The sequence below is a fragment of the Filicampus tigris genome, chromosome 20 (genome assembly GCF_054856515.1).
Source record: "Filicampus tigris isolate MCC_2025a chromosome 20, RoL_Ftig_1.0, whole genome shotgun sequence".
NCBI classification, from domain to species: Eukaryota; Metazoa; Chordata; class Actinopteri; order Syngnathiformes; family Syngnathidae; genus Filicampus; species Filicampus tigris.
In genome coordinates, this window is record NC_141236.1 from 10739449 (window position 1) to 10753725 (window position 14277).

General features: G+C 41.5%; 2 protein-coding genes across 8 annotated transcripts in view; one reads left to right on the top strand and one right to left on the bottom strand.

Annotated features, from left to right (window-relative positions):
* ccdc85cb (coiled-coil domain containing 85C, b) overlaps positions 1 to 4526 on the top strand; it is a 45135-nt gene extending 40609 nt beyond the window's left edge. For both annotated transcript variants that reach the window (XM_086019108.1, XM_086019109.1), the window contains 4 exons: positions 2222 to 2326; positions 2454 to 2546; positions 2631 to 2729; positions 3864 to 4526. In XM_086019108.1, the coding sequence (XP_085875234.1) occupies positions 2222 to 2326; positions 2454 to 2546; positions 2631 to 2729; positions 3864 to 3953 (387 nt within the window). In that variant the 3' untranslated portion in view covers positions 3954 to 4526. The remainder of the gene's footprint in view (positions 1 to 2221; positions 2327 to 2453; positions 2547 to 2630; positions 2730 to 3863) is intronic.
* Positions 2967 to 14277, bottom strand: part of ccnk (cyclin K) — a 58949-nt gene continuing 47638 nt past the window's right edge. For 2 of the 6 annotated variants that reach the window (XM_086019100.1, XM_086019101.1), the window contains 11 exons: positions 11745 to 11986; positions 11579 to 11660; positions 11303 to 11434; positions 11104 to 11209; positions 10960 to 11017; positions 9994 to 10166; positions 9626 to 9831; positions 9527 to 9557; positions 9370 to 9444; positions 7898 to 8463; positions 2967 to 4029 (listed from right to left, as the gene is read on the bottom strand). In XM_086019100.1, coding sequence (XP_085875226.1) covers positions 7922 to 8463; positions 9370 to 9444; positions 9527 to 9557; positions 9626 to 9831; positions 9994 to 10166; positions 10960 to 11017; positions 11104 to 11209; positions 11303 to 11434; positions 11579 to 11660; positions 11745 to 11938 — 1599 coding nt within the window. In that variant the 5' untranslated portion in view covers positions 11939 to 11986 and the 3' untranslated portion in view covers positions 2967 to 4029; positions 7898 to 7921. Of the gene's footprint in view, positions 4030 to 7897; positions 8464 to 9369; positions 9445 to 9526; positions 9558 to 9625; positions 9832 to 9993; positions 10167 to 10959; positions 11018 to 11103; positions 11210 to 11302; positions 11435 to 11578; positions 11661 to 11744; positions 11987 to 13010; positions 13164 to 14277 lie in introns of those variants that run through there. The other 4 variants (XM_086019099.1, XM_086019098.1, XM_086019097.1 and 1 more) reach the window with 4 other exon arrangements.

A 14277-nucleotide genomic window follows, 5' to 3' on the forward strand; every position in this document is an offset into this window, starting at 1 on the left:
AAAAAAATGACCATGTCTAGTAAGGCATTTTTTTCGATAAACGTGGTAAGGGTATAGTAAGGCGTTTTTTGCGAAAAAAAAACTACCATGTATAGTAAGGCGTTTTTTTCGAAAAACGTGGTAAGGGTATAGTAAGGCGTTCTTTGTAAAAAAAAAAAAAAAAAATTACCATGTATAGTAAGGGTATAGTAAGGCGTTGTGAAAAAACCCCCACCATGTATAGTAAGGCGTTCTTTGTAAAAAAAAAAAAAAAAAAGACCATGTATAGTAAGGGCATAGTAAGGCGTTTTTTGTGCAAAAAACCCCACCATGTATAGTAAGGCGTTCTTTGTAAAAAAAAAAAAAAAATAAATGACCATGTATAGTAAGGGTATAGTAAGGCGTTTTTTTGTGAAAAAAAATGACCATGTCTAGTAAGGCGTTTTTTTCGAAAAACGTGGTAAGGGTATAGTAAGGCGTTTTTTGCGAAAAAAAAACTACCATGTATAGTAAGGCGTTTTTTTCGAAAAACGTGGTAAGGGTATAGTAAGGCGTTCTTTGTAAAAAAAAAAAAAAAAAAAAATGACCATGTATAGTAAGGGTATAGTAAGGCGTTTTTTGTGAAAAAAAAACGACCATGTCTAGTAAGGCGTTTTTTTCGAAAAACGTGGTAAGGGTATAGTAAGGCGTTTTTTGCGAAAAAAAACTACCATGTATAGTAAGGCGTTTTTTTCGAAAAACGTGGTAAGGGTATAGTAAGGCGTTCTTTGTAAAAAAAAACTACCATGTATAGTAAGGCGTTTTTTTCGAAAAACGTGGTAAGGGTATAGTAAGGCGTTTTTTTTCGAAAAACGTGGTAAGGGTATAGTAAGGCGTTTTTTGTGAAAAAAAAACGACCATGTCTAGTAAGGCGTTTTTTTCGAAAAACGTGGTAAGGGTATAGTAAGGCGTTTTTTGTAAAAAAAACAAAAAAAAAAACGACCATGTATAGCAAAGGTATAGTAAGGCGTTCTTTGTAAAAAAAAAAAAAAAAAATGACCATGTATTGTATAGTAAGGGTATAGTAAGGCGTTTTTTGCGAAAAAAAACAAAAAAAACCCACCATGTATAGTAAGGGTATAGTAAGGCGTTTTTTGTGAAAAAAAAAAAAAAAGACCATGTATAGTAAGGGTATAGTAAGGCGTTTTTTGTGCAAAAAAACCCACCATGTATAGTAAGGCGTGCTTTGTAAAAAAAAAAATGACCATGTATAGTAAGGGTATAGTAAGGCGTTTTTTGTGAAAAAAACTCACCATGCATAGTAAGGCGTTCTTTGTAAAAAAAAAAAAAAATGACCATGTATAGTAAGGCGTTTTTTTCGAAAAACGTGGTAAGGGTATAGTAAGGCGTGTTTTACTAAAAATGCGGTAAGGGTATATTAAGGCATTTCTTGTGGGAAAAAAAAAAAAATAAACGACCATGTATAGCAAAGGTATAGTAAGGCGTGTTTTACTAAAAATGTGGTAAGGGTATAGTAAGGCGTTTTTTGCAAAAAAAAACTACCATGTATAGTAAGGGTATAGTAAGGCGTTTTTTGCGAAAAAAACCCCCACCATGTATAGTAAGGCGTTCTTTGTAAAAAAAAAAAAAAGACCATGTATAGTAAGGGTATAGTAAGGCGTTTTTTGTGAAAAAAACTCACCATGTATAGTAAGGCGTTCTTTGTAAAAAAAAAAAAAAAGACCATGTATAGTAAGGCGTTTTTTTCGAAAAACGTGGTAAGGGTATAGTAAGGCGTGTTTTACTAAAAATGCGGTAAGGGTATATTAAGGCATTTCTTGTGGAAAAAAAAAAAATAAACGACCATGTATAGCAAAGGTATAGCAAGGCGTGTTTTACTAAAAATGTGGTAAGGGTATAGTAAGGCGTTTTTTGCAAAAAAAAACTACCATGTATAGTAAGGGTATAGTAAGGCGTTTTTTGCGAAAAAAAACCCCCACCATGTATAGTAAGGCGTTCTTTGTAAAAAAAAAAAAAAAAAAAAGACCATGTATAGTAAGGGTATAGTATAAGGCATTGTGGAAAAAAACGACCATGTATAGCAAATGGTGTTTTTAGCCCCTTATCTTTTGAAGCTCTTCAGTTAGGTGTTCTGCTCTCACTGTTTACTTCTGTTCTGGGCTGCGGGTTCAAAGTTAATGCACTTCTTTTGTTTGTAATCATTTCATTCATAATGACAAACATATCGTTTTTGTGTTTTCAGTGTAACCCGGGTGACTTGCGATCCCTGCGGAAAGGGATGACTCTTTACCACTCCGAGTCGCAGCTGTCCTCGCTGCCTCAACGCCAGGACGCCATGCACAACGTGGTCAGTAGACGCGCACACACACACACACACACACATTAAAGATGTCTGGTGGCGAAAGTGATATGTAGTCGGTTCAAGCCATAGCCGACCGCCATGCGTTGTGCAGGCTAATGCTGTTGTCGTTCAGGTTTCGGGTCGTCTACCCACCAGCGAATCGTCTCCGGCCACGGGATACTTGTCGTCCGTCCAGAAGCCCGAGGCCGTGGTGCACGCCATGAAGGTGAGCGGAAGGAGCGGGCATCCGCCGCTCCCGAATTTTGTTTGGCTGCTGCAAAGGCAGCTCATGTGACTTTGGGTCCTGCAGGTTTTGGAGGTCCACGAAAACTTGGACAAGCAAGTTCCCGAAGACTATGAGGACGACCTCAGCGAGAAAGAGAAGGCCATCGTCAGGGAGATGTGCAACGTATGTAAGCAGAAACACACACGCATTTTACTTGCGGTCACTTCATATTGAACAATAGATAAACCCCAACTAAGATTATAAAGTGTTTAACATTTTTATTGTTAGTAGTATTTCTTCAAGAATAGACCTTTCCACTTTTGAGGAAAAGCTGAAAGACATCGCATGCAAGTTGTTGCTAACTGATTGCTTATTACATTTGATATTCTGAGCTGCAATGAAAACAAGCAAACAAAAAGGTGTTTTTCAATTTTTATTCAGCAAATCAGGTCATTCCACTAATGAGCTGCGGATGACGATGGCGGCATCCATTTTGTCTTTCACTCCCGCCATTTTAGCATTTTTTAATGTCTTTAAAAACACAAAACATATTGTACACTGATCCCTGTTCTGAGAGTTAACGTTTTTCCAAATGAACAATCTTAAAAAGGAAGTCAACCCAAACTTACTTTTTTCAAGAATATGTTCTCTGCAGGCCCACCAGTTGAAACAAGGCATTCTGATGAATATTGCGTTTGTGGAATAGAAATAGTTAATTGAGCCATCTCTGGGGGCGGCCATTTTGCCACTTCTGTCGACTGAAAATGACATCACAGTTTCCCAGGGCTCAGGTAACGACCAATCACTCACAGCCCTACTATTTTCTGAAGCTGAGCCATGATTGGTCGTTCTCTGAGCCCTGAGCATCTGTGATGTCATTTTCAGTCGACAGACGTGGCAAAATGGCCGCCCTGAGAGATGGCTAAAAACAAGTGCATTTTGCTGCTTAACTCTTATTCCACAAATGCATATTCATCAGAATGCCGTCTTTCAACTAGTAGGCCAGCATAGAACAAATTCCTGAATATAAATATGTTTGGGTTGACTTCTCACAATATAGATAAATAAGATCTCACAATATACACCAACAATCTTGGCCAAACAAAAAAAATGAAACGACTGACGTTTTCTGTATGCGTAAAAAGCATCAGCATAAATTAGGTTAAACTGAAATACTACATACGTTGTCATGTCAAAACAGAGGTGCTGCCGTCTAGTGGTCAACAGTAGAATTAAATGCACAAATAAGAGAGAAAACAGTAATATACAAAAAAATTGGAATACTTTTTTCATGCACTCGTTTTGTTACGTGTGTAGGTGGTGTGGAGGAAGCTGGGAGACGCGGCCGGCTCCAAGCTGTCCATCCGCCAGCACCTGTCAGGCAACCAGTTCAAGGGGCCTCTGTAGGGCCGCCACCGGCCAGCAGGGGGGCGGCGGTGCGCAACATCCATCACCCTGGAATCCACGTCACACACAGCCACTACTGGGATAAACAAGTGCGCGTTAGTTTTGACCTTCACCACAACGTTGCGACCACTTGACTTTTTGGGCCCAGAGACACAGAAGGGGCCAGCCAATGCAACATGGTTTCAAGCACAGTTGCCGCTAAAAGTGGCAGAAATGGTCCCAATTTTTTTGATAACAGCCCCTGTAGCGCCCCCTAGCTCCTGTCCTGGATACTGCGTGCTACAACCGTATCGGGTTTCTTGTTAGCGTCGGTTAACGCAATACAAATGATTGCTCTAAGTTCTATGATAAGATTTAGGTGTAGCCTAATGTTAAAAATTGTACTTTCTTATTGTTTCAGAATCATTTACAAAGCAGTGCCCTGTCATGTTTATCACTAGTGAGTAAAAAAAAGTAGAAATGGTTCTTAGTGTTAAGTCGTGTGGATCCACTGTGACTTAGCACCTTTTGGGCTCGTTAACATCTTCAGATCGTTGTCAATGTTGTATATTCTGTATAAAACAAATAGGAACATTTCATTGTTACCATCTTACTTTTGTTTTTCTGTTGCACCAATGAACGATTAGGGCCATGCTCAGATGGGGAAAAAATATTTATATACTAAGTTGGAAAATTACTGATATTTTGGGGGGGGGGGGAAGTTCCAAGAATGAAATTCTTACACCATTGTACTTATGTTTAAAAAATAAAAAGGTACCACTTACAATACTTTTTGGGGAAAAGTAAACAAAAGTTAACAGTACTTGGGAAATAAACCCAAAACATATTTTTTTCAAGAATATGTTCCCAGGAGGCCCACTAGTTGAAACACAGCATTCTGATGGATATTGCATTTCTGGAATATGAGTTAATCCACCTGTTTTTGGCCATCTCTGGGGGCGGCCATTTTGTCACTTGTGTCGACAGAAGATGACATCACAACTGCTCAGGGCTCAGATAACGACCAATCATGGCTCAGCTTCAGAAAACAGGTGATAGGTCATTACCTGCGCCCTGAGCAGTTGTGATGTCATCTTCTGTCGAGACAAGTGACAAAATGGCCGCCCCCAGAGATGGCCAAAAACAGGTGGATTAAATCATATTACAGAAACGCAATATCCATCAGAATGCCCCGTTTCAACTAGTGGGCCTGCTGTGAACATATTCTTGGAAAAAAATGTTTTGGGTTGACTTACCTTTAAGTAAACGTAGGCTATTACGATTTTAGCTAATACTTTTTGTGGGAAAGTCACCCACCAATTTAGATTTCTCAAATTGAAACTTGACCATCGTGAAAGAATACTACTTTTAAAGAAGACCAAATGTAGTGTTCCAACTTCATTCTCATAATCTAGGGATGTCACGACACTGCAAAAAAAGAAGCAGCTCATATTAAAAAAAACAACATCACAATATGTACTGAAAACAGAGTAAAAGCATTCAGAAAGAAATAGGCTTGGCCAGTCATGCACTCCTATTGGCGATTAGTGTGGGTCTTAAACAGGTGCATCAAATGAAACTAACCACTAGAGGGTGCTGGAACTGCCCCAATGGAAAAAACTTGGGCTTTTAAATCGATGTGCTGCTACTAATATTGTGGCAATTTTAATATCACGATATTGTGATCGCTATCGTAGTCGCCCCCCCCCCTTCCCTTTTGAGCATCGCGCTAATAACAGTGGTGGGTGCTATTTCAGCGTGGCCATGTGATCAACTTTTTAGGGCGCAAGCGACGCATTTGCGTACGTTGTGAATACTATTTGTTATCCTGTGGCTACTAGCTCTCTTTGGAGTAATATTAAGGTGATTTTTTTTTTTCTTGGATTTTGGAAACAATGATACGAGCCCGTTTGGATGCTGTGTGCATGCTCGACAATCACGTTCTCAGGTCGGCGTCACGTGGAAGCGGAAAGCGTCTCACTTTACAAGACTGTTGACGTTGTGCATGTTCTTCGCAACTTTTTATGGTTCTGACAATGTGCGTCTTGACTTGTTAGCTGTACCCCCAAAACCTAAAAAAACAATTCCTGACGTCAGAAGCAAGAGAACGCAATGATACGTACGATTACGCTTTCATTTTCACAGGCAAGCAGTATTAGGGCCACACTCAAAAACTAAACCCTGACCTTACATACTCAAGTACGGGTACAACATATGAAGTAGTATTTACCAATAGCTTTTTTAAAAAAAAAAAAATCCCAATTCCTAGTTTGGGCAAGTATTTTTTGTAGTGAAGCATTTTTTTAATCAAGAACAAAATCTATGAAAGTAAAAAAAAAAAAGGTGCAAAGTTTTATTTTTCAATGTTTTTTTCCGCCTGAAGAAAGTCACATTCACAATTTTTCTAGGATAATTTATCAAGGTCAAAAGCTTTTTTTTTTTTTTTACAAAAGTTACAAGGCTTTGAGAAAAGAGGTACCGGTACATTTTTTAAGGTTGATTAGGTGGAACTAAGAGAGGTTTTCTGAAAGGAAAAAAAAAATCTTATTTTCCAATTACCAGTATTTTTTTGGTACCTGAGAAATCAAGTAATTTAAGGTGAAAAAATATATTTGTTTTCTCCCCCAGACGCCAATTTATTGGAATTATTTAAAAAAAAAACTTTTTTTCAAAGATGTGGGTGAAAATGTTTTTCTCCTGATAAAACAGGGGAGAGGGGGAGAAAAGATGTTGAGCTTTTTGCAAAGTTACCTTAGTGATTTTAGTCATAAATTTGGTAGTAAAATGTGACTGCTCCTCTTGAAAAAAATAGTTGTCCTTCAGTGTGGCCCTAATATATTCACGTCCACTAACTCAGAGTAAAAAGTGTCCTTTTTTTCTAGGAAGCGATTGGAAGCCATGATTCTCTTGTAGAAAACTGTATATAGACGTCTGGACTTGTCCGCGTTTTGCATTGGGAACCCTCATTCAAGCGACTGCGCCGACGTTCCCGCCCGTAGTGGCTCGCATGACTGTAACGTCTTCCCGTCCACGCATCCGAGCCGATCGCAGAAGGAGGGATTGGCCACGTTTAGAATCCGAAGGAGAGAAAATAAAACGACAGTTGATTCAACAGAGCCCCTTGCTTCATTTTTGCACCGACTCTGCCCCCCTGTGGCAACACCAGGAAATGTTGGAATATGGTCGAATTATCAGTCAATTTAAGACCAAGTTGATACAAGATGAATTGGCAGCACAATTTCTTATAATTTAGGTTAATTACCAAGATAACAGTTTTTGGAGTTTAAGGGATATTGTTGGGCACTATCAATCGGCACATTCCCATTTCATTATTTTGCCTGGTTGCCGTTGAGGCTTTGATTAAAAAGATAAATTACAAGTTACTTATCAGTTACTTTGTTTTTCCACTGAATACTTGTCAAGACTTTTTATTTTTTTTAATCAGAGATGCAACATGCACGTAAACCTTTCTAGATTATCTTTTTGCACGACTTCCGAATCTGCCCTTGTTTTTTTTCTCCAGCACATAAGCTTTTCATAATCAAGTAATATATTTCGTATTATTTCTGAATAAAGGGTAAGGCGATTTTTTTTTTCCTGAAAACATCATAGCTATAAATTGCAACGCATGATCAACCCAGTAAATGGCGACAGCTAGCTACACAACAATGGAAGCAAAAAGCTAATTTATTTTCCCCAAGTGCCAATTTGCCACGACTCCATAGGGGAGTGCGAGAAGCAGAAAGGCGCTTTGGTAAGAAGGCAAACGAGGGCGGAAAAGTCCACCTGGTCACGAGGAAACCCCGACGAGACGACGACAAGATTGCGGAAACGTCGCTTTGAGGGGGCTAAAGTACAAGCACACCAAATTGAAGTGAAAAAAGGCTGTATACACCATGAAAATTAAACATTTTGTAACCCGGCAAATCAAAGTACGACTCAAGTAAGAAAAAAAAACAGCTCACTCAGATGGGTTCTTGCGCCGAGATTCATCTCATCCAGCCACCGCGGTTCATGGGCATGCCAGGCGGTGGGGGCAGAGGCACCTGCGGCTGGCCTTGCGGCACGGGCGGAGGCGGGTATCCGGCTGGGGGGAGGCCGATGGGCGGGGGCACGTGGGTCGGCGGCATGTGCGGCGGCGGAGGGAAGTTGGTGTAGCCCGGCGGCGGGTAGCTGGGAGGCATGGCGGGCGGCGGGTAGCCGCTAGGCAGAGAATGGGTTGGCGGCGGGGCGCTGGGCGGCGGGTACACATGATAGGGCGGCATGGGTGGCGCATATGTGGGCGGCATGGGGGGCGCGTAGGCGGGCGCTTCTGTCTTCATCATGGACTGCAGGCTTTGGTAGCCCTCGCCCGACATGTACGAGCCGCTGGTGGACATGACGTAGTTGGAAGGCGGCGGCGGGGGCGGCCGGTGAGGAAGCGGAGGGGGCGCGTGGGGCTGATTGGGCGGTGGCGCGTGAGGGGGCGGGGGGGCTGCTTCGCTTGGGGGTTCCGCTTCGGCGGGTGGGGCGGGGGCGGCGGGCTTGCGGTCTGGAATGGAAAAAGACAAAAATATTGGATTTTGCCTGCTAACGCCACGAAAGGACATTGATTGAGTTTGAGTTTAATACACAATATTTTTTTTCTGACTTTATCACAATATTGCAAATTTGATTGATATAAAAATATTTTACTTTACAAGTGGCAAAAAGGACTTTTTTAAAAACAATTTTTTCTTCGGTATTCTTTAATTTAAATACAAAACTTTTTGTAAATAAATATCCTTTTGTTTTTTTAAAAGGATGACATTTTAGATTATTTATTGGGCGGGTAAAAATTACTACACATATTTTAGTAAAATGCGTTTTGTTTTGACTTACCGTTAAAACAGTACATCTTTTATAATACTTTCATATTCATTTTAAAACTAAAATTACACCTTTTTGTAAAATATAAAACTTTTTTTCAATAAAATAAAACTTGAAAAGTTTTTGGAAAAAAAATAGGATTTAAAGGAGCATGGAAGTATTAAAAAATGCATAACTTGTGATGATATATATTTTGTAAAAATAATGTTTTTTCGAAAAATATATATCTATAATAAAACACTTTTTATTTTTTTTTTAAAAAGTCAACCTAAACACAAAACACATTTTTTGTTAGTATGACTTATCATATGTCAAGAAATATACAACTTTGTGTATTAATTCATAAAACCTTTCGCAAAAACATGACACCTTTTGGTAAAACCGACCAAATGATTAATTTTATAAAAATATGCATAATCTGAAACTTTTGTTTAAAACTAGAGGAATATACATTTTTGTCAAAATATCACAAGTCTTCTCAAAAAAGTGAAACATCTTTTCCTGAAAGTGTGTCACAATTTTTTTCAAGAATCTTTTGATGGCGAGGTGGACTATAAAGTGAGGCCTGAGGTTTGCTTTTTGCACGTACCCGGCGGCGGCGGCTGCGAGGTGGGCAGCGGCGGCATCGGGCTTTCCAGTCGAGGAATCTTTGATCCAGCTTGTTCTGAAGATGAAAGAACATTAAACGTATTCAAATATTGAACGTGTTATCAATTAGAAATGATTCTGAATGGTGGTTTGTGTACCCGGGGGCTTTGGCTCTTCCTTGGGGGAGGTCTGCGGGGAGAACAAAGATTTTAGCGGCCGACGGCGGGAAAAAGGATGAAAACGAGGCGCTCGCTCACGTGTGCTCGTTTGAGTTGTCGCGCGGGGCTGCCGCCCTGCGGGGACGCCTTCTTGGCCGGCGGCGGGGGCGGGTTGGCGGCCAACGGCGGCGCCGGGGGGGCGGGAGTCAGGGCAGGGGGGGCGGGTGCCCGCTCCTTGTCCTGCATCTGCTGGGGGATGGGCTTGTTGCCTTGGGAGTACAAGTCCAGGATCTGATGGCAGATGTCTAATAACACACAACATAGGCCATCGTTTTTCAACTTGGTTTTAACTGTGTCCACCCGTCGAAAATAGCCCCCGCCAAGTACAACTGTGATTTTGCTTTCAGAAAAAGCAGCAGTGAACACTCAAGTTAAAGGGCCAATTTAAAACTTGAGGAGGGGTTTACCTTCCAGAAGCTCCACGGGGACGTCCTGGACAAACTGCTCCCACCAGCGGCGGGACGACTGCTTGGCCGTCCACTCCTGGATGTCAAACTTGCAGAGGCGGCCCGCCAGGTACATGACGGCCACCGCGATGATCTCGGGCTCCCACTGCAGCGACAGCATGGTGCACAGGCTGCTGGGTGCAGGCGGGACATGGAGGGGACATGGGTTACAACAGGTCATCTGGAAGTCTCACCTGTTGTTGACCAATATTTTAGTTTTTTTTTTTTGGCAGACCCCTTTCCTTCCCGATAAATGGAAGAGACTAAAAATTTCTCCAGTATTCTTGCAAATGGGGGGTGGAAAAAAAGAGAATTGTAATATTTCAAAGTCGGTAATGGATGACAACAAAATGGCTCTGAAGCGCCACCTAGAGTTGGAAAACAAAATAGAATTCCAGCCCGTTTGACCTAGGCCTATGAAAATTGGCAGGCACGTGTAGCAGCCCAAGACGTACAAAAAAGTCCATTAGGGCCATAGTCTAAAGTGTACAGCAAGTGAGCTATGAATTTTTGAATGTCCAATGTTGGACCATTTTGCACATTTAACCGCCAATTTGCCAATAAAAAACGGTGCTGATTTTAAAAGATGGCTCGCTACCGCACCCTAGAAAGTTAAAAAAAAAAAAAAAGCAGCCCCGGTTGTACGTTTCAATTACATCTACGAAAATTTGGTAGTATATGTAACAGAAAGAGCCCGACAAAAAAGCCTCTTGGTGCCAGATGCTAAACCTAAGAGGAAGTCCGCCATTTTGAATTTACTTTCAACTTTGGCGTCACCTTGACTACAAAAGCTGCTGTAACTTGATCCACATAATTGCAATTATTCAATTCTGATGTGCGAGCATCCCAACGTGACGGTACCCCAACGTTGCCTGGGCTGCGAGGGCCTGCCCCCACAGTAGCTGAATGGCGAACGTGCCCGCTCACCTGTCGTTGACGAAGGTCCAAGCCATCTGGAGAACCTTGCACACTTTGTTCTTCTCGCCTTTGACAACGCAAGACGCCACACGTCAGTTGGCAACATTCCAAGAGCACCGGCACGAGATTACCAAGGTGATGGACGGCGTCAACCTTTCAGCTGCTTGACATAACGCAGGAGGAACATGTACGGGTGCTCCACCTGCAGGTCGAACTTGATGGTCTGCAGTAGGATTCGCTCCAACACCATCACCTCCTCCTGCAATGCGCACGCAGTTTGCGTTCAGCTTTCTCGAGCAACAGACGTCAGCGTATTTTCCACACATTAAAAAAAAAAGTTTTTGAATCGGACCTTGGGGTCGTCTCCAAACTGAGCAAACTGCACGTCGTTGAGCAGACTGCGTGCCGTCTTGATGATGTCTTTGCACTTTTTGGGCGTTTCCTCCACTTTGCCCGCCAGAAAAAGACAACAAGCGCCCGTCACCTTAAACACAAACAATGCATTGTTACTGTTATTTTTTAAAAAAAAGCTACATTCTTCTCAAAAACTATCAATTCTGTTGTTTAACATAACACATAAAACAAGTATTTTTTTTGCCGTTATTGACAAACCAAAGAGTGAACTTACATATCGGGGGAACTGCTTGAACGAGTGGAACATGTAGAAGCGGTGGAAGTAGATGATGCCCGTGGCCAGCGTGTCGTAATGTCTGCCTGCAGTCAAGGAAACAAAAGACGGACGGACGCCACCTACGCTGCGCTACTTTTGAAATGCGCCTCATGAAAGAGGATACAGGCCGAGTCGGGTGCCCACGTCGAATATGAAGCGGGCCCCCTCTCTGCGGTAGCGGGCCTCAGTGCCCGGGTCCAGGCCTTCCGACTGAGAGGGCGTGTGCGCCAAATCCTTCTTGTCCCAGTACCAGCACGGCTTGATGTGGTCCAACATGGCCTGCTGGCCCGCCGTCACGTTCTCTTTCGACTCCTTCATCGGCTGCGGCGAGGCCACCGAGGAAGATGGGCCTGCGTTGACCGTCTGCTGGACAAACAAAAACACAACAAAACATTCAGAAGATCATTCTCTTCAGGCATGATAAGAGCTGCAGCAGTAGATTAAAATAATGCTCATACTCCATTTGATGTCAGATCTCCCCTGAGCATTTCAAAGTGCAATAATACGCTTCGAAAATAAGTTTCCTCCACAACATGTGCCTGTCACATGAAGGGCAGACATTGTGTCATTACCACTCAGTCTCCATTATTTTTCTTTCATACATTTTCCCAGTAAAGAAAAAGAAGGGTACCTTTTCTAAAAGAAAAATATATATTTTTTCAAACTTATTTTGGTAAAAATCGACCTTTTCAATGAACTTGTAGCCACTATGATTTTTAAGAAATTTTTCTTTCTCAAAAATGTCTGACACATTTCTCAAATCTTTTTTTAAGCATGAAAATAGACCGGATTTTTCTAATGAATGTTATCAAAAATATTTTAAAAATAAATATATATATACACACACACACACAATAATTCATATTTTGCAGAATAACCCACTTTTCTCAAGCAGCAAGGGTTGCCCAGCGAGCACAATTATTGTTTTCCCGTCTATTGTGTATAGCGTTTTGTGTTAATTTATTGCTTTCACTAGTTGTATTATGGCTATTTTGTTGTTGTATGTAAAGTGCTTTGATGCAGCTGTTGTGAAATGCGTTGTATAAATAAAAAACTGTATTGTATTCATATTGGCTAGGAATCCAACATCGTGCTACTCCAACCACAATGCATCATGCGAGTGTACGACAGGAAAAGTTCAAAGTCCGTTTATTAATTACAAATTAACACTGTCTGTACAGCTTCGTGAGGCGTCCGGACACCATGAAACTATTACTGAACAACCTGCACTTGTCTAACCTATCTAAAAAGCGAAATAATGAAAAAAGTGAACGTTTCACTTTGCCATTCACGCGGTGCGGCTAGCTAACAAGCTAGCATGCTAAGCTCGCTTCGAAACCGTCACCCTGATACAAAAAGTTCATTTTTCTAAAGACAACGCGTGCCCTACCTTCAACATGTAGTCGCCGACGTAAAAAAAATCCGTTCTGACGACAAAGAACAGTCGGTGGTTGAATGCAAATATACTAGCAAGCGGTATCCATTGTGACTGGTAAGAGCGTCGCCATTTTGGATCCGTCGGATGTTACGTAGTGTGACGTCATGAAGCTTGACAAGCGATACCCAGAATTATGGCACGCGAATTTAACATAAAGCTCAATTTGACTATCCGTAATGAACATTGTAGTAGGTATGTATAGAATTACATTCTTCCGCAAAGAGATTTGTGTCGAGTTCCGAAACTTACGCTAGTTAAAGAAATAACTTAAAACAATTCCCTACAATTATTGTGACAAGATGTGACAATTGGCGTTACATTAATCGATTCATAAGCTTCTCCTACACTGTCTTATGCATTTTTTTTTATTAGTGATATATTTTGTTGCACCGTTATACTGTACTGCACAGCAGCTGTACTTGCAATTACGAACGCTAGAGGGAGCCAAATAACTACTTGCCGATGTGGACGAAATGTTTCGTTTAATCAAATCTGACACCTGACATCGTTTATAAAAAGGTATCTGAGATCAAGTAGGAGAGGACAAGTGGTGTCTAATTCAATCAAATGTGACTCTTGACAGTATTCATAATTATTACTTGTGCTATAATCAGAGAGAAATGCGTTTTGCTTTGTGCTGTATCTTAAAACGAAAGGGGATATGTAAGTACATTGTATTTCTAGAGCACTTTTCACAGAGAAGATTCACATAGTGAATCACGTGTTCAGAATACAGATATGCATATCGAAAATACAACATTCTCACAAGTGTAATTGTTACATTTCAACCATATGCCATCACAGGAGTATATTTTCCAGAGATGGGGGACTCGAGTCATGGGAATGACTTGAGCTGCCGTGAAAAACAAGCTCCTGAATGACACCGGTCGACCCGCCTTGATTCATCCGTACACGGCGGGCGCACCTCTGAGACGCACCCGAGGTGAATCATTTAGGCCCCCCTATTAAAATCTGCGTTCATTATAAATTCATCGGCGCTCGGACAAATCCTCTTAACTGGTGGCAGGAATTGTCAGGATGGAAAAGGAGTAAGAGCGTCGTCTGCTTGTATCGCCCGTAGCAAGGAAGCGTCTCAATGTGTCACTCACGTCAACACACACACACACACGCACGCACGCACGCACGCACGCACGCACACACATGGTGACGGATTCCACAGTAAATCAGCTTATGAATAATATATCTATCTACTTTCTTT